We start from the raw sequence: 19,926 nt of genomic DNA on the forward strand, positions 1-19,926 counted from the left end.
TTTCCAGCCAAAGATTTATATTTGGGAAGTGCTCGTCTTGATTCAATCTCTAGTTGGTAGGAGGAAATCTTGAGCTGGCCTATTAGTTTCTTTGTGGCATGTAGACGTCATGTACCTTGTCTTTGCATGAATATTTCCTCTGAGCAGCTCATAAAACGATAGTTGTATTAGACCATCTTTGGACGAAGAGGTTCCCTCGGTGTGATCCAACTCAGTACAGGTAAAGAAATAGTAGATTATGCAGATCAGAATGTTTCAGGGCAGATGGTAAATTTACAAATGTTAGAGCTGTAGCCATGAGCACCTTGTTTAGTGAGTATTAATATAATGTCTCATCTTATTCTGCCTATGGGAATTTCAGATAAATGCTGCCTTGTCTGCTCTTAGAAACACACATTCTCTATCATGGCCACAAGAAAGGGACCCAAGTAAGCATGTGCTAGACATATTAGATTGGTTACAGGATAAGTTTGGATTCCAGGTACTCATTGCTTTAGCTTTCTTAACTCTTTTTTCCTTGCAATGGTGATTTACATTTATTTTTCTCAACTGTCTGGTTATTATTTGTATAAACTAGAAAGACAACGTTTCAAATCAAAGGGAGCACCTTGTTCTGTTACTAGCTAACATACATGCAAGGGTAGAAGACAGACCTGCCATGGTATCCAATCTAAACTGTTATATAACAAAAACTTTTCTAATCCATAACCATAATCATTTTGAATTTTATATCTCAGCTGGATGAGCAGAGCGTGACCAAACTGCTGGATTCACTTTTTGAAAACTATGAGAATTGGTGCAACTTTCTAGATCATAAAAGTGCCATTATATGGTAAGGCTTAGGGTGAGGAATTTGTCAAAGATTCAAATGTAGCTCAATATATCATTGAAGAAAATGTGTTCTGATTATGATGGTAAATGGCAGGCACTCAACAAACCAAAACACGATCCAAGAAAATACTCAACAACGTAAATTACTCTTCATAGCACTCTATCTTCTAATTTGGGGAGAAGCTGCCAATATCCGTTTCATGCCTGAATGTCTTTGCTACATTTTCCATAATGTAAGTTCTTGAGCATACTTTTTTTTGTTTGCATAATGGAATGTATATCTCTGGAGTACAATTGTGTCATGAAATTCCCCCCAACCAATCTACTGTGTAGCATCACAGTCTATTTTGAGGATGGTGGTTAGGGCTGATGGATGAACCTCACCTCACCTCTCTGTTGCTGCTCCAACTCTCTTCTTTGGTTGCACTTGTTGAAACCCTAATTTTCTGACTTATCTTTCTTCAATACACTTGTTACACCCACTATTTTCTATTGGGTGAAAATTTGGGGAACCAGCCTTCATGGGGCATGTAAGTGGAGAGATCTGGAGAGTCCGTTAGTCTTGATGATTGTGTGCATGATATGGATCAAAGCATTAGTGCCCTATGAAATACTCTGGTGTCGTGATAATGCATGGTGTGCTACTCAAGCAGGACCACGGGGGTCTTGGAGTAGGGAGGATCCTCAGCCTGGAAGAGCTTAGAGTCAAAGGGAGGTCAGACTCGAAGAGAGCCTAGAGTCGAAAGGAGGCCAGACTCGAAGGGAGCCCAAAGTCAAAGGGAGCTCAAACTTGAAGGGAGCTTAGAGTTGAAGGGAGAGAACTGTCTTGTACATTCCTCCCTCCCTCTCCCTCCCTCTCTCTCCCTCTCTCTTGCAATAAGCCGCGAATTTGATGGCATGGTGCGCACCGTCCTTTCCCGCTTGGTTGATTACCCATCCAATCCTTGTTGGACTCATATCTATCGCCACGTAGATGGGCATTCCTTGTACACAGTTTTTCGTAAACCTGGTGCCGCAACCAACATTCCCTTTACCTTCTTCATCTCCTCTGTGTGTTCATCTTCCCATTTGAACTTCCGCCCCTTCTTGGGTAGCCTGTACAAGGGCTCGGCTATGTGAGCGTAGTGGGGAATCCAAATATGGTAGAATGCACAAGAACCAAGAAATCGCCTCACCTCTGTTTGCAATTTGCATTCCTCTCTCATCTCCCTGATGGCATCCACCTTTTTTGGGAATGGCTTTCATCCGTACGCCTCGTATAACTGTCCCACCACGAGAATTTCCGATTGACCGAATGCCGACTTTCGCCCGAGAAAGTTAGATGTGCATCTTCTAGTCTCCGAAGAACCTTCTCACAATCAGCGATGTGACACTACACGAAATGCCTGCACCCGTCCTCATCTAGAGTCTCATCCTTGTCTATTGCTGGGCACCACTTTATCAGTATGTCGTTGAGGAATGGCATGGTGATGTTCGGGATGCAGTCTCTCAATACCTTGTTCATTACATTCACCATGTGGGCGATAGAGTTTATGCCTCCTTGCAGCATGGTACACATTTGCAATAGGCCGATCGGGGTTCACATTGTTGCTATATCCCTACTTTCCATGGCTAGTTGGAATTGGTAGTACCTTGAGTACAAATCACCAATCTCGCAAATAGACCTTCCGGCGAAGGCTTCGGAAAATTCGTCGATAATTAGTCTGACTCCTGCATTGTGAATTGTCTCTTTGATGATGGGTTGCAGGTCCTAAATGAAGCATAAGCTGCTATTCTTCTTCAACACAGTAAACCATCGATTTGAGTAGCTCAATCAGCTTTGGGATGTGAGCTCTCAGCACCGAGATCGGCTTGAAAATCACCATTGGTTCCATGATCCTAGGGTCTATGCACCCTATCTCGTTTGGCAAGAAGGAAAAAGCTCTTCCGTGGCTTTCGAGCATCTAGAGATACCCTCCTTGTAGGAAGGACTTATATGCTTTCTTGAGGATCCGTTGTGCTTCCTTCTTCGACCATGAAGTATCCGCTTTCATTGAACTCAAGAACTTGCCTATGTGTAGCCACTCCCCTTCATACTCGCTTTCATTGAAGGCATTGAGCACTTGCACACCTTGTTCTTCTGCAAATGCTTGGGCCATTTTAAAGAGTTGGAGAGGGACATCTTTCATCTTTTGACACCGTGTCTCTCTTCATACCTTACCCTCAATAGCATGTTTGCCATCACATTTATCTTCCCTAATATGTGGTGGACTTCTGGGTTTATTGATTTGATGTATGCAATTCACCTTAGCATGGCTAAGTCTAGTGTTGCACACCTTGATATCATTCCTGGCTTGGAAGACAATCCGTCTCTATCACGACCTCCATCCCAATTAGGTAGTCTTTATCTACCTTGACCACAAATGAGGAGTAGTTATTGTGCAACCCGACCATATGGGTTGATAAGGTGTCAATGTAGGAAATTGTAGATGAGTAGGCGTAATAAGAATAACTAGTCAGGTCAACTAAAATAATATTTTGTGGGCAAGTTAAGATGTACTTAATCTTGAAGTAAGTGCCGTTGACTTTAAGATAGGTACTATCTAGCCCTGGCTTGTATCTAGGGAGTTGGGTCATATTAAATGTGCAAGTGAGTTGATAGTAGTGGGGATAAATTGATCAGTTGGGGTTGATCATTGATTATATTTAACATCCCCTTCAATGGTCAATCCATTGAGTTGACTTGGAATCGGGCCAATTCCTAGTCGTTGAAGGTGTCGTTGTAGTTGTTCTGCTCCAAGCACTTTTGTGAAGATCTCCGCAACATTCTTTGATGTTAGACAGTACTAAAGCTCCACATTCTCATTATCTATTAGCTCCTGCACATAGTGTTACTGAATCTCTGTGTTTAGTACGTGCATGAAATACAGGGTTCGTGGCCATAGCCATGAAACTCTGATTGTCACACCTCAATACCGTTGCCATCCTCATTTGAACCACCACATCCATAAGGATTTTCCTTAATCTTTGTATTCTGCCTCCGGTGTGCCACTGTTGGTTGCTTTTTTACTGCCCCAGAACCCATTGAAACAAAATATCCAGAAACTGATTTCCTGGAATCACTATCTCCAGCCCAGTTAGTGTCACAATACCCACTAAGTTCGTCAACTGTTGGCTTGTAGAAGATTCCATAATGTAAAGTACCCATTATGTACTTTAATACACGTTGGGCAGCTTTCCAATGAATCTCCTTCGGCTTGTTGCTGAATTGTTAGATATAATCAATGATCAACCCCAAATTGTCAATTTATCCCCACATGTATTCTTAGAATGCACATTTCGTGATAGTGCTCCAAATGAGGAGTAGCTATTGTGCAACCCGACCATATGGGTCGATAAGGTGTCAATGTAAGAACATGTAGATGAGTAGGGTAATAGGATTGACTAGTCATTTCAACTAGAATATTATTTTGTGGGCAAGTTAAGATTTACTTAGTCTTGAAGTATGTGCCATTGACTTAAAGATAAGTACTATCTAGCACTAGCTTGTATCTAGGGAGCTGGGTCATATTAAATGACAAGTTCGTGTGCTCTGTGATTGTAACTCTATATGCCGATCTATTTGATTCTCAATATTTCTAACAAGTTCATGGCTGTTGGAACTTCAAATGTGCACATTGTCTTTCAGAGCATCAAGGGCTGCATATCCACGAGAAAGTCGAGCAAAAGCAGCCTCTCATAAGGAGAACCGAGGCCCTGTGAATGTTACTCCTAGCTATGTGTATGATCATGTTTATGCCAGGTTTTCCTCTCCCAAGAAGGATTGTGGTTCTGATCTTGTTACAAGTGTTTCAAACAAGTATACTTTAATTTCCAGCTTTTGGAACTGCATATGTGCACAATGGCAACAAGGGTTGCATATCCTTGCGATGAGGTCCTTCAAGTATTGCTAATGTCTTGTAGGGAGAACTGAGGCCCTGTGAGTGTTTGTCCTATGTATGTATGATCTTCTGTATGCCAGCTTTTTTCCTGCGAAGAAGAATTTCGGTTTTGATCTCATCTCCCATGCTCGAGTGTTGTTAAACACCATCACATCAATTTTAGTAAGGTCTACTGACATTGTCTTTAAAATTTGATTTGAAATCATCGAGATGTCTTGTCTTTGTAGTCCCTCTGGAGAATTGGAGACCAACACAATGTCATCATCATACAGTAATATCTGCATGGCTGTCCCCCTCAAGCATGCTTCTGAATCACCCAATCTCTCTTATGTATATAGATATCTCATCTATATAAAGACTGAAGGGAGTGGACTGATAATAGGGAATTGTAGTTTCACTCCAATGGTACTATCCACGACCTCCGACAACCCATTAGGAGCACAGATTTTTTTGATTGATTCATATAGTGCACGGATTCCCCACTGCATATCTAATGGGATGCCGAGGGCTTCTGTGATTGCAATGAATTATATCTACTTATAATGGAGCCATCACTCTTTATTAGGGTGAATAAAATGGCTGTGTGCTATTTATGTTTATGCATCATGTATAATGGTGGCGCACATGACTGCTATCTTACACAATGTTGCAAAACAAACATGAGAGCTTTTTTTCTGAAAAAAAAATCCCTGGAAATGATTATGGTGTGTGTTTTTCAAGATGGCATTGGAAATTCCAGCAATGATATCTCATAATATGGAAACGGCATATGGTGGTGGAGAAGGCTCCTTTTTGCGCAGCATTGTGACACCAATATATAATTTAGTGAAAAAGGTCCACTTTTTTAATTCTTTTTCATGGTAAAAATAGGATATCAAAGTCTAGTCAAGATTTGAGTTATTGAGAAATATCACATCAGGAGGCCGAAAACAATAGAAATGGAACTGCTCCACATGTTCTATGGAGAAATTATGATGACTTGAACGAGTATTTCTGGTAACAGTTTGGGTCTTGGATTATTAAATTTAGAATATATGTGGTAATGGTTCAATTTATGTAAATACTTCATGTAGGTCTAAGTGTTGCTTTGAGTTGAAGTGGCCATGGGATGAGTCGAAAGAGTATTTCCAAACTTGCAAAACTTCTGTAATTTCCAAGGCATGCAGTCTCGTATTTAATTGTTTATCCTTTCGAAACCTAGATTTACGGCATTCTTTAATATACACCCTATTTTTCCAGGATAAAAAAACATCATTTCAAAATGTCCGGAAAATGAATTTTGTTGAAGTTCGAACCTTTTGGCATCTATTCAGAAGCTTTGATCGAATGTGGACATTTTACATCCTTGCCTTGCAGGTTTGGTATAAAAGGCACAAGTTGCAAGTTTATTATGATTGCATATAAAATATGTGACTATCAAATATCAATTTAGTAAGAGGAATCTACAGAATATTGTATGATGTACATTTTGGTTTGGCATTTCACCTTGACCTTTTTGAGTGTTCAAATGAAGACCAATGTTTGATGGCCTTGGCTACCTTCAAACCACAATGGCCACAAAGTGGGGTCGTGGCTAGATGTGGGAACCAGCTATCATGAACAGGGAACTTGGACTAGTCTGGTTGGAGATGACTCGAACAAGCATGATGTTAAGAACTGGTGAAAGAATGAAATATTTGTTTCCTGAATCACTCAATTCTTGACATCCCTTAAATGTACAACGCATGAAAAAACAATGCACGTGGTCTATGGGGGAAGAAAGATACAAAATCTGTTGGTAGTTGATTACTACACATTACTAGGTGGAAGTCACCTCAGAAAAACTTTTATCCATCTCTAATAGTATCATCAATGAGATTTTTGCCGGAGACTCTCAACAGTATGGTATTGCTTCTGGTACAATCAGACATTTGAGGCCCTAGAATTGTTCATAGAGATCAAAAAGGAGTTTGTATTTCTATTGAATGCCCTTTGGATATGCAAATGTATCTAGTATTTAAGGTTTAATGGCAGGAGCTATTTATCATGAAGATGTGAAATGAATATGAATCGATTTCATATGATAGTCAATGATTTTGTATTTAAATATTGCTTCAAATTGAGGATATTCTACTCCAATTTCATTACCGGAGCTGTAGCATATAAGCTCAATGTGTAAATGCATTTGACTGGAAAACTGTATGACATTCATTAAACTCCTCTGCAGATATGTCTTTTACTAGATTTCTTATATGAATACATTTGCAGGCAATGATTATATTGGCTTGGAACAATTTTACCTTCACTACTGCCACATTTGAGCTTCCTGTTTTAGAAAACATCCTAAGCATTTTCATTACAGCTGCTATACTTCGCCTTCTTCAAGGTCTATAATCAATGAATATAGTCACTATTTGAACCTATATGTTCTGTATGATGTTGTCTCATGTTAATTGTCTGCACTGCAGCTCTACTGGATATCATATTGAACTTCAAAGCTTACTGCTGGATGAGATTAAGTGACATAAAGAGGCCATTCCTTAAGTTGTTTGTTGCAGTATTCTGGGTTGTTGCATTGCCTGCCTGTTATGTTCATTCATCGGAAATCTCTACCAGGATGGTTAACGTGATAAATAGCAAGTTTGGACAAAGACAAAAAGTACCTTATCTATACACTACAGCCATGATTGTCTATATGCTGCCAAATGTTGTTGGCACTCTATTTTTTCTGTTTCCCATTCTTAGAAAATGCGCTGAAAACTCACGCTGGAGGATAATCCAAAATTTGCTGTCATGGTCAGAAGTGAGATTTTCCTTTATTTCGTCTGTAGTAGCTATATTGTTAACAAACAAGATTTATGTAATGTGTTCTCATAGGTTTTTGACACTGCATTAAACTGTTGGCAGCCTCGTTTATATATTGGTCGTGGCATGCATGAAGAAACTATTGTTGTATTTAGGTACTATGCTACTTAAACACATTTGAATATGTACATATTTTATTGAGAAGTTTTAAGAGTTATATCAAATGTGTGTTGCCTTATAGATACACTATGTTTTGGGTAATTTTGCTGATCGCGAAACTTCTCTTCAGTTATTATGTTCAGGTATATGCACAGTTTTGATTATGTGCAGTTATTTTCCTTGAATGTTTTGATTAATTATCAAATTGACATCTATCTTTTTCATCATATGTATGCTCATTATGTGAGTTGGAAAACAGATAAAACCCTTGGTAGAAGTTACAAGATCAATCACAGAGGTCACAAACATTCAATATGAATGGCATGAATTATTCCCTCATGGTCTGTGATATATACAGCATGTGATGTAATAAAGTTTTTCTAATCAACTGAGTCCTAAATGTTGACAAATGTTTGCAGCAAACAACAACATTGGAGCTGTCATTTTTGTCTGGGTGCCAGTAATATTGGTAACAATTAACACCTTCAAACGAATACCAAATATTTATTTTGGCTTGTTTTTTATGAATGTATCGGTGCCATGCTATTCCTGAAAGTGTTAGTGTATGCTAATCACACTTTTTCTTAAAATCTTACTTGATACCAACCTATTTCTGAAAATGGTAGTTTATGTACTTAATAACTTAATAACCCTTCAATCTACATGGAAATTGAAATTAATTCTCAGGGCTGACAATGAAATTAACTCTTTTGTAGGTATATTTTATGGATACTCAGATCTGGTATGCAGTATTATCTACATTTGTTGGAGGAGTAAGTGGTGCATTTCTTCGGCTTGGTGAGGTGAGTAATATTAGTATATGCTGTTGTAGGATAGTGATCAATCCATTTTCCTGAAAAAGAAACATATTTAGTACATACAATATGGGAAAGCATACAAAGATATTCATGATGGTAGCTACCATATTAATTTGTACACAATCCAGTTCTTATGCATACTGATATTCCATGATGGTAGCCTACGATCATATGCCTATTGTTAAGCTGTAGACTAGTGCACACTGCTGGAATACCCCAGACATGAGTATCATATCTGAGTAACTGAAGTGACAACATCATAAAATTGAGGTTCTACATTGATCCATGGTTCACTGCCCATTGAGGCATTTGGGTATTTTGTTTCTTCCACTTCTTTTTGATATGTTAGAAAGCAACGAGATAGATTAATATCATAACTTTTTTCATTCATTTGCGTTAGCATTCTGTTTAGTTTTCGTATTCAACTAAGTTTTTTTAAACCTGTTCTTTTATTGCTGAACTAATCATATCTTAAGTTTTCAATTTTGTTCAAGTGTAGATTCGTACTTTGCGGATGCTGCGTTCAAGGTTCATCCACCTACCTCAAGCCTCTAGTGAACGTCTGTTTTCAGAGCGAAAGGTACTCATTTATGTTTTGAAATGGAGTCAAAGACAGATAGTCACTAGGTGTTAATGAATGCATTCTTAAGTTATCTGTTTGATAAGAGAGCTAAGATTTTGGTAAAGCAACATCAAGAATATATATTTGAGGCAGAATGATTAATATAGGCTTTCAGTAACAAGTCTGATCATTCGAGATTTGCGAAGTTATGGAATCAAGTTATTAATAGCTTCAGAGATGAAGACATTATCAGCAACAGGTATATGGGTTGAATAAACGGAAAAGGAGAATTTAATTACCAATGGAACTTAATACCCATTTCATATAATTAATGCAGGGATTTAGAATTACTCCTGGTTCCAGAATCTACATTTGACCCCACATTAAAAATAAATTCCAAACAGTGGCCTCCATTTCTACTTGCAAGCAAGGTATTATATTTTTAGTTTAGCTTTTACTTGAATAGAAACACAAGTGTTTGCAGCATAACCAAGCCTATTTGGTTGTCTTTTCTTCAGTTACCTATAGCTTTGAAAATGTTAACTGAAAGGGAGCTTGAAGGGAAGGATCAAACTCAAGTTTGGAAGCGTATTTCAGCAGAAGATTTTACAGCTGTTGCTGTTGAAGAATGCTATGAACTGTTCAAAATTTTTCTAGAACATCTAATTATTGGAACTCCTGAAAAGAAGTAATATAAAAATGCAAGCGACCTAGTTATTTTTCATGAGTGAGAATTCATTAACATCTAGAACTGCACATAACATATTTACATGTATCTATAATCTCTGCAGTATGCACATTGCACCTATGCCTTTGAATGAGCATACTTGTACTGTCTTGCATGATCATGTCCTAGGAATTGAATTCCACCCTGTGTTTTTCTAGAATTGAAAAGGGGATATGAATAGCTTAATTCAGACCTTCACATTAGAAGCATAAAAGCATAGAATGTTAAATGTCTATTGTGGATTCAGACTTGCATCTCAGATCCTCGTCTGTAGTGTGAATGAGGAAGTCTTTGTCTATACAGCCTTAGAAGGATTCCTTTCTTGTATTAAAGTTTGCAGTAGATATATGTATATACTTAGTCAAGCTGCTGATTATGTGGATAAATTTTTGGTTTTCTCTGTTTCCTTGGACATTTGTAAGAAGTGTAGATACTCCAAGCTCCTTGAGTAACAACAGCTGTACTGAACTAAATGACAAATATCAGGACACTGCACTCCTGAATATTCTGTAGAACTAAATGACAAACAGTGTGTTTGAAGAAAAATGGCCTGAAGGCTGCAATGAAGTCAACTCCCTTAGCAAAGAAATGTATCATGTGCTTGCCAATATGCCATAAATCCAAATATCTTAAAAAAGAGAAACAAACTGGTATTCCACAGATGGTATCAACATATTCAACAGAGGAAAACCTAGTAGGGAGATGAAATCCAGATGGCTGTCAAAATTCTGCATATGACTTGTCATAGGACATTGAATAAATATACAAGGGTTATCTTGAAATGTTACTATCACAGAAATGCCACTCATTGTAAGCCAGTCACCAATGTAAAACCTGCCACTATCACCGCCATTCAAAAAACCTTAGCTTTAAAAGGAAGAGGGGAATGTCTTCTGATATTGAGAACGTCTTCCTATCTCATTGAAGAAGATGAGTGTAAGCCAACACCTCTGTTGGTCATAAGATGCACTGCCCTGATTTGTCATATTTCCTATTCTTATTCCCGTTCTGCTGGTAATTTTCCACTTTACCAGTAATCTTGTCGCCTATTCTTTGTGATTTATTTACTTCCATTTTACAAAAACTTATAATACGTTTGCAAATGCATTTGTTATTGCTTAAATAGTGTTAGTAATTCCTCATCATTACTGACACTGGTGTTATTTTGTTCATTTTCATGATGTGCTTAATTGATTTTATGAGTTGAAATTACTTGTTAATGGTTTAGGATAATAGCATCAATTTTGGATGGAGTTGCCAAAAGCATCAATGAAGGAAAGTTTACAGAACAGTTCAACATAAATAAGATCCATCCGTTAAGCGAAAAATTTATTGACCTGATTGATACATTGATAACTCTGCAATCGGTAAATCCACAACCCTCAAGGTTTTCTCAGGTTCTTGAACCATGCTGTGTGGAACCATTCAGTTTTAAATAACATGATTTCAGGAGGAAAGCTCCAGTGATGAGCTACGTAACAATGTCATCCGCTTACTACAAGATATGGTTGAAGTAACCACAAAAGATATTATGGTGGGGAAGAAATGTGCTGCAATTATTGCAGAGATTAATAGTATACAAGAGCAAAACTTTCCAGCTCCAAAGTATGATTAATGACATTGTATCATTTTTTTATAGTGATTTATTTTGTTTATTTTGCAGAAATAAGTGCATTACCCTAATAAATTCTGTGTAAATAGATTTAAGCTTGGGTATACCCGTGGAAGAGTGGAATCAGATGGCAAGCCAAAGCTGATATTCACTGATAAAGGAGCTGTTAATTATTCACTTCTCGATTCTGAGCCTTGGCGGGAGCAAGTGTGCATATGATTTAAAAATCTACATTTGGACATGTATTTTGTTTAACTTTAAACTTTCTAATAAGTCCTTTGATGTGTATTTTATCCTAGATCAAACGTCTTCACTTACTGCTTACTATTAAAGAAGCTGCAATGGATGTGCCTTCAAATCGTGAAGCACAGCGTCGTATTACATTTTTCACCAATTCCTTGTTCATGAGTATGCCTAAAGCTCCTCCAGTGCGCAATATGCTTTCTTTTAGGTGCGTTTTGTTTTTGCACTTGGATATTATTGTTTAAAATAAGGAGGTGCACAGGTGCCATTCTTTTTCGGATAAGACAATACCGAGGATTTTTCTACCCATAACTTGGTGCAAGGGAAATGAATGAATAAATTTATAGAAATGTCTAAGATATGAGAGAATCTTGATAACTGAGTGCTTAGCATTTTAAAGTTAGATGCACTAAATTTCTATAATCAGAAAATAAATATAGCAAAGTTTATAGAACTGGGTAAGGTACCACAGGACCTTGTTATTGAAGCATTCTAAACTTAGATATACTGAAACCTCTGCCTTTGGAAGGTCTCAAACATGAACCAATCCAAGATTATTGATATCTTAGACTGAAATTAGGCTTCTCCAAAAGGAGGGAATCACCTTTGGTGCTGAATGAAAATGTCCTTTAGATGACAAGGGTGCTGGGGTTATGGTCGAAATACATGTGGCCTATGTGCATAAAAAATTGCTATTGGTTTATCTAAATTATCCCCTTTTGAGTCATGTGATCGAAATCCTACTTTGTAGCCCTTGATTGACTGGTAGCATGAGAAGGGATGATGGCACTAAAGAAAATTGATGATCTGTTGTGGTTGTGTTGTTATCTTTCACCAAAATATCTCTGTTCTTTGATGCTTATATAGCTAGATTCTTGATATATTGTTGAATATTAAGTGCTTAGGTAACTAGATTCTTTAGTGACCTATATTTAGTTATATTGTTTTTACTTACATTTTAAGAGCACATTTTAACCTTTAAAAGCTGGGAGTATAGATTCCTTTCTTTCCATGTCTATCAACTTCTATGAAAAAAATCCCAATCACTGTTGGCTCCCACATTCCATTGCCGTGTGTGGTGGGTCAAAGCTATAATAACATATCATATGATATGATAGTATAATGGTAAATATTCTGATTCTCTGAGAGGTGCAAACATCGAGTAGGTAGGTCGAAAGTAGCAAACTGTAACATATAATATGCATCAACATCCTTTTGCTAGAGCTCCTCTTTTTATGCACAGCCAATCTACCAGAATCCCGAATACTTCCTGGCATACATGGTTGGAGATGGCATCCCAACTCCCATGCATATTCTTTATTATCAGTGCATTGATGCATTGTACCAGTAATAAGATCCTTTAGTCTCTTTTTATCTTATTTGCTTATTTTACTTAATAACATTTATTTATTTTGATTTGTTGTTCTCAAAGATGAGACAACACTTGTTTGGTCTTATAGGCCATTTTGGCCTCTTAAAAGATGTTAATATATCTTTCTTTCTTTCTTTCATGTCTAGATTTGTAGATGCTTAGATTGCATAACACCATGCGAAAAGTTAATCCTAGATGTCCTCGATTTCTGAAGGATATTTTTCTTATTTCTTCCTATAGGAACTATAGGACAAGATTGTTGTGTTTTGATGGAATCATGAACTTGGGCTTATTTTTCTTGATTCTCCATTATGTCACATGAGTATAAATTTAATAGATTGTTTACTATGCTTCATCATCACACTTCCATACCCTGTAATCTAATCTATATGATCCCAAGTTGATGCTTTTCATGGCAAAGTTCCATCCTTCTTCACACCCTTCATGTTCATAGGGGATGCTATTATATGAAATGTGGGAACATATTTGAAAAGAAACGCCTCTTAACTGCATACCAAGAAAAACTTCTTTTGTCTTCTCATCTCCTCTTCAACTAGATTCATTAGTAAGTACCTAGATAACTAGATTCTTTAGTTAAGTTATATTTATTTTGCATTGGTGTAATCTCTTATTCGGTCTTATTGGACATTTTGCCTCCCAAAAGACATTAATATAACTTTCTTTAAGAACCATATATTGCCATTTGGTTTGTTCATAGTTTTGCATCCAGTTAAGGCTGACTATTTTATGGCATGTGGAAGTGTGCTGACGCCTTACTATATGCAAGACACTATCTATACAAAGGAGCATATTTATAAGATCAATGAAGATGGTGTTTCCACTTTGTTTTACCTCCAAAAAATATACCCAGGTTAATATTTGCAATTACATACAGTTAAATATCCATCTCTATTCGGACTTGTATTTACATCTGAAGTGTTATTTTATTATTATTATTAGATGAGTGGGAGAACTTTTTGGAAAGATTAGGTTTAGAAAGAGTTGGGGATGAATTAAAAGATCCTGAATTGTGGAAAGGTGAAAATGAAGTTGCATTAAGACATTGGGCATCAACAAGGGGGCAAACTCTGTTCCGGACAGGTATTCCTCTGTCATCCATGTGTGTTATCATACTTTGTTTTTTAAATCAATACTTCCCGTTTATATGACTCATAACTTCATTTTTGTAGTGAAAGGAATGATGTATTACCGGCAGGCATTGAATAACCTTTTGGAGCAAGGTAAAGAAAAAACATGCATTTGTATAACAAGATATATACATTTTTTTAAAAGATATACTTGAAACCTTGTCCACTATTATTTATTTGTGTGGGCAACCATGACCAATTAGCTCTGTCAGCATGCTATCAAAATATAAAAACTACATAATGCTTTATATTCAGACAGTGAAATATGAATAGAAGTGGGACTCCAGTCACAAGAAAATAAAATCCCTCCGAATACTCCCTACCTTACCTCTACAATTACTTTGGTTCTAATTTTGACGATCATTAATCAATTTTATGACAGAATTCTGTACTTTTTCTACAAATTGCTCTGAGATTAGTTAAACATAAGTCATCTTGCAAGGGACAGCAACTATAGTGTGTAGTATGCTTGAATTTTATTAAGTCTCTCTACCATAATGTCCCAGATATGTTTCCAAATCTCAAGCTTTAATGGTCTTTAGGAAGCAAAGCATCACAAAAACTATTGGAAGCACCTATGACAGTGGGATATAATGGCCTTTATTTGTTGATGACAAGTGTGTTGAGATTGTGGTCCATGATGTTTGGACCAATGTGCACAACAAATTTCCATTGCCCAATCTATTGTAACCCCTTTGTCATGTCCTAGTCGGGATCCCATTTGTGTAGCCCTTGATTCACTTGTAGCATGAGCAGGAGTGACGGGGCTAAAGAAAGTTGTTCTTTGTTGATGAGCTGTGTGGCTGTACTGTTTTCCTTCAACAGCTTCTTCTATGTATCTTGAGTTCTAGCACGAAAAGCCCAAGCGTCAATGGTCCTCACTTTCGATTACCTTGCGTAGAATGTCAACCAAAGGCGTTCTTAAAGATGTAATGGTATCTCCCTCTTTTCATAAAAAACAGTATATTGGCAAACATGGCGTTCTTATAGAGCTATTCAATCTCTGATTGATGTGATAAAGTTCATGGCTGCACAGTGCATAGGATAGTTGTATGTCCGTATAAAGTGGCCTGATGATGAATCCATCCTCCCATGTGTGTAAAAAGTGTCTTATAGTGGGTCCTTTCCTACCAACTGATGTTTTGGGGCTGATCCATGTTATCATGTTTTCCAAGTTAATAATATTAGTTTGTTTTCCAAGTTAATGGGGGTAGTGCATTTATGCTATTCCATGTGACTAGAACCATTGTTGCATTTCAGCATGCCAACAATGAACTTCTCCTTGTTCAGCAAGTTTTTTTATGACAGAACGGCCAACCTTTAGTACTTCCATTTAGGTAGCTCCCAAAGCCGTCGGATACAGGTCACCAATCGGAATAATGGGTCGAGAATTACTGGGAATGCTCCCACCTCTGCCAGGACTATATCATGGGGTACCGATGCTTTGCTCCTTGTGATGCAGGAAATCACTGAGACCAAAAGTCTCTAAATCTTTCCAGTTACTTGCCTTGTTAAGACTCGGTCCCCATGTTTCTACTCCATAGAGAAGAGTTGGTGTTAAAAGTGTATCAAATAGTCACAATTTAGTTTGTGGCTCTTTGAACACATTTGCAGTTTCAAGAGCACCAAGGGCTGCATATACACAAGAAAGACGTGCATCAAGAGATTACATGTTAAAATGTCGTCTCGTCTTTGTAAACAACAAACCTAAACTATCACAACCCCTATGCAATGTCCTGGTCGGGAGGCCATTTTTGTAGCCCTTGATTCACTTCCCTGTTATTTTGTTTTCCAACTTAATACAGTTCGGATCATTCTATTCTTTTCCACTTTGATCATGTTTAGATGGGGAAAATCCAAGCTATATTGGAAGGGGGGTAGTGCATTTATGCCATGTGACTTGAACCATTGTTGCATTTCAGCATATCAGCAATGAATATATATGTCCATGTCAGTAAGTTGTTTTGATGACTTAAGTAACAACATTGAGTACTTTCATTTAAGGAGCTCCTAAAGCAGTTGGATATTGGTCACTGGTCAGAATAATTCCCGGATGATTATTGGGGTTGCTTCCATCTCTAAGATGATCCTCTCACAGAAGTTGCAGTAATGGGAACTGAGCCCTACTGGACATGCCTTGATAATTTAGTCTATGTATTGCTTGAAACCTAGATTTGGCATTGTCATTTTCTTGACAAACTAGTGTTATCCTAAATATAAGTCTTTGTTTATCTCTTTTTAATGTAATCAGAAGAACTGGAGGATCGGAACACGCTAAGTATAGTCTCTGCCAACAAGAAGCATCAGTACGCATCCAAACTTGAAGCCGTGGTAAACATGAAGTTTTCATACATCATTTCTTGTCAGAATTACGGCACACAAAAACGTTCAGGAGATCAGCATGCAGCTGATATTTTAAGCCTTATGGTGAAGTAAGACATTTGAATATTGTTGTCACTGTTTTAAGTAGATAAGATACTGCAAGTACTCACCTTTTCACATTTTGTAGGTACCCTTCTTTAAGGGTTGGATATATAGATGAAAGGGAGATAAAAGATAAGGTTACAGAATATTTTTCAGTTCTAGTGAAAGCTGTGAATGGTTTGGATGAGGTAATCCATTGTTTTTTCTTTGTAGCAGTGATAAAGTGTTTTGTTTTCTGATATTCGGTGATCCGAGAAACTCTCATCTTGAACTCACAGTTCATAATATATCTGTATTAGAGCACTGATATTATGGTGGTAATGACTCTCATAAATAGGCTCTCATAATTCAATACCTCCAATGAATATGAATGGATGAGAAAGAAAGAAATATTAACGTCTTTTAAGATGCCAAAATGGCCTATAAGACCAAACAAGAGATTGCATCTTAACTGGTGTCTCGTCTTTGTCAACAACAAATCAAAATAAAATAAATACTACTTAGTAAATCTAAAAGTAAATATAATACAAATGAGACGAAAGAATCTGGTTTTTGGCTCATGTGAGGTTCTTATGTTAGATATAGTATAACTTCTGGCTTCAGAAGATTTCTAGCATAGGTCGATCAAGAATGGTGAGGTCTCCGAAGCGAGGTAAGCACTTGCGATGGCGGGAGAGAATGGCCTTTATTTGTCGACGACAAGGGTGCTGAGATCGTGGTCCATGGGGCGGGGCCTACGTGCACGACAAATTGCTATTGCCTGATCTATTGTAACCCCTTTGTTATGTCCTGGTTGGGAGCCCATTTGTGTATCCCTTGATTGACTTGTAGTATTAGGAGTGATGGGGCTAAAGAAAGTTGTGATTGTTCTTTGTGGAGAGCTTGTGTGGTTGTACTATTGTCCTTCAACAACTTTTTCCTATGTCCCTTGAGTTCTAGCAAGAAAAGTCCTAGGCACCGTTGGTCCTCATATTCCATTATCTTGCATAACGGTCCAAAGCCTTGTTTAAAGAAGCAATGGTATCTCCCCCTCATTTCATAAAAGACACTACAGTGACAAACATAGTGTTCTTCGGATTCCAGTCCTTGATGACACAATTGGCAAATTCTTTCTTCTAGAGGTATGCGTGTATACCTGCCTACCTCATTCTCTAATTAATATGATGAAGGTCACAACTGCCTTATCACACTGCGCAACGTATAGGATAAATGTATATCCATATAAGGTGGCCTGATGATGAATCCATCCTTTGATGTATGTAAAAAGCGTCTTGTAGTGGGCCATCTTTGTACCAAGTGATATTTTGGGGCTGATCCATGTTATCTTGTTTTCCAAGTTAATAATATCAGTTTGGATCACTCTATCCTTTTCCACTTTGGTCATATTTAGATGGGGAGAGTCCAAGCGATATTGGAATGGGGGTAGTGCATTTATATGCATGCCATGTGACTCGAACCATTGCGGCATTTCAGCATACCAACAATGAACGTCTCCATTTTCAGCTAGTTGTCTTGATGACATAAGTGCCAACCTTGGGTACCTTCGTTTAGGGAGCTCCCAAAGACGTTGGATACATGTCACTATTCAAAACAATGCCTTGGTGATTATAGGTGCTGCTCCCATCTCTGCCCAGATTATATCATGGGGCACTGATGCTTTGCTCCTTATCATGCGGGAATCATTGTCAATAAAGGTCTCTCTAAATCTTTCCAATGATTTGCCTTGTTAAGACTCAGTCCACACATTTCTACTCCATAGAGAAGAGTTGGTGTGACGAGTGTATCAAATAACCATAGCTTAATTCTTGGCTCTTGGAACTGCAAATGTGCACATTGTCTCTGGAGAGCACCAAGGCTGCATATCCACGAGAAAGTCAGGCACAATCAGCCTCCTGTACAGAGAACACAGGCCCTGTAAATGTTACATAGAGAAAAACGGAAATCCTAATTTGTTCCATGATACAGCTTGAATGGGTATTAATGTGAATATCTGGCTATATCATATTCTTTTGATGGAACTTGTAGATCTTGTTTAATGGATGCATTCACTTTCAAGAAATATCATCTTTATAGTAGGTATCTATCTAGTATTAGAATTTCGTTGAATATGGGAATATCACACAATTTTGGGGTTTGTTATTTATATGTAAAACTGTTTGTATGAACAAGTGCCACCATTCACCACTTGTTATCCAACAAGAATTTTGGAGGAGATTCAAGCGCAAGCTGCAATGATTAAATAACATACGGTGCTGGGTCAAGAGGCATAGATGGTGATGTCACAGGTTCCATTTATGTTTGATTGCAAGTGAAACGATATGCTATGGAAGCTCAAGATATCCACCAAATAACCTGATAGTCATGATCCCTCCAACCACAGCATATGCAGCTGATTAAGGAAGAATGCAGATGTCGTGCATGCAATTGCGATGGGGACAGCTGATTTAGTATTGATGATAATTTAATAATACATGTTGAAAGTGCCCGACGCCTGGAAAAATTTGAGGGAACAAAGTAATATGCAAAAACGAGACCGAGATCTAAACCTGGAGAATCACCTGGTCTTTGAATGGATGGTAGGAGGGGAGAAGGCAGAGGTATTTATCACACAGAGAAGTTCTGGAGTCCCAACCGAATTGCCATCATCTTCCATGATGTAGAAGCATTATTCCAGACAGCAACATAGGAACAGATTCAAACCATGCCATCTGAAATTGTGAGGAGTTTAAAGCATCAACGAAGATGGTGACATCGAAACATAGAGAAGGATAATGATACCCACAGGTGCCCACGACATCAAGTACTTGCCACCCTTTCAATATTGTATACCTCCCAAATGATGAAAGAAACAAGGTAATGCTGCAGGATCTATGGCAGATTTATACTCAAAACACTTGATTCAAACTAAGGAGCCAATTCCTCCAAAGATGGCCTACTCCAAAAACCATTTCATAAACATTTTAGAGGATGAGTTATACAGAGACCAAGGTACATGGATGTCTACATGCCCCACAGTGCTTGCAAAGCAAGGCCAATTCACAGTTTCCTCCTACCATCTAGAGATCGAGGTAGGACAACATACCTAGAGCTGAGAGATTCTGCAAATGAAGACATGGAAACTTAGGAGCATTTTATACAAAGAAGTACTCTAACCTAGACGCACATTCCCGATCAAAAGGAATGTGAGTAAAGGCCTGCTGGACGTCATCCACTCAGATGTATGGGACCCGGCTCAAAACAAGACAATCAGTGGCAAAAATGACCACCGTGAGGACGGTAATTGCACTTGCAACAGCAGAAGGGTGGCACTTGCATCAAATGGACGT

The 19,926-nt window shown here is 37.9% G+C and overlaps 1 protein-coding gene across 1 annotated transcript in view; it reads left to right on the forward strand.

Annotated features, from left to right (window-relative positions):
• The window catches only part of LOC147861537 (callose synthase 3-like), a 34,249-nt gene that overhangs the window by 9,006 nt on the left and 5,317 nt on the right, over positions 1 to 19,926 (forward strand). The window contains exons 9-36 of the mRNA XM_087322701.1: positions 362 to 481; positions 578 to 661; positions 738 to 832; positions 926 to 1,064; positions 5,472 to 5,585; positions 5,671 to 5,747; positions 5,825 to 5,897; positions 5,991 to 6,107; positions 6,999 to 7,116; positions 7,199 to 7,533; positions 7,638 to 7,690; positions 7,777 to 7,837; positions 7,954 to 8,035; positions 8,114 to 8,163; positions 8,411 to 8,497; positions 9,012 to 9,092; positions 9,242 to 9,333; positions 9,412 to 9,505; positions 9,593 to 9,762; positions 11,030 to 11,168; positions 11,252 to 11,406; positions 11,503 to 11,620; positions 11,713 to 11,864; positions 13,790 to 13,899; positions 13,989 to 14,129; positions 14,219 to 14,269; positions 16,428 to 16,608; positions 16,686 to 16,788. Coding sequence (XP_087178827.1) covers positions 362 to 481; positions 578 to 661; positions 738 to 832; positions 926 to 1,064; positions 5,472 to 5,585; positions 5,671 to 5,747; positions 5,825 to 5,897; positions 5,991 to 6,107; positions 6,999 to 7,116; positions 7,199 to 7,533; positions 7,638 to 7,690; positions 7,777 to 7,837; positions 7,954 to 8,035; positions 8,114 to 8,163; positions 8,411 to 8,497; positions 9,012 to 9,092; positions 9,242 to 9,333; positions 9,412 to 9,505; positions 9,593 to 9,762; positions 11,030 to 11,168; positions 11,252 to 11,406; positions 11,503 to 11,620; positions 11,713 to 11,864; positions 13,790 to 13,899; positions 13,989 to 14,129; positions 14,219 to 14,269; positions 16,428 to 16,608; positions 16,686 to 16,788 — 3,192 coding nt within the window. The remainder of the gene's footprint in view (positions 1 to 361; positions 482 to 577; positions 662 to 737; positions 833 to 925; positions 1,065 to 5,471; positions 5,586 to 5,670; positions 5,748 to 5,824; positions 5,898 to 5,990; positions 6,108 to 6,998; positions 7,117 to 7,198; positions 7,534 to 7,637; positions 7,691 to 7,776; positions 7,838 to 7,953; positions 8,036 to 8,113; positions 8,164 to 8,410; positions 8,498 to 9,011; positions 9,093 to 9,241; positions 9,334 to 9,411; positions 9,506 to 9,592; positions 9,763 to 11,029; positions 11,169 to 11,251; positions 11,407 to 11,502; positions 11,621 to 11,712; positions 11,865 to 13,789; positions 13,900 to 13,988; positions 14,130 to 14,218; positions 14,270 to 16,427; positions 16,609 to 16,685; positions 16,789 to 19,926) is intronic.

Source organism: Azolla caroliniana, unplaced genomic scaffold (assembly GCF_043228905.1).
Source record: "Azolla caroliniana isolate FFs.n. ecotype wild unplaced genomic scaffold, voAzoCaro1.0.p SCAF_7, whole genome shotgun sequence".
NCBI lineage: Eukaryota > Viridiplantae > Streptophyta > Polypodiopsida > Salviniales > Salviniaceae > Azolla > Azolla caroliniana.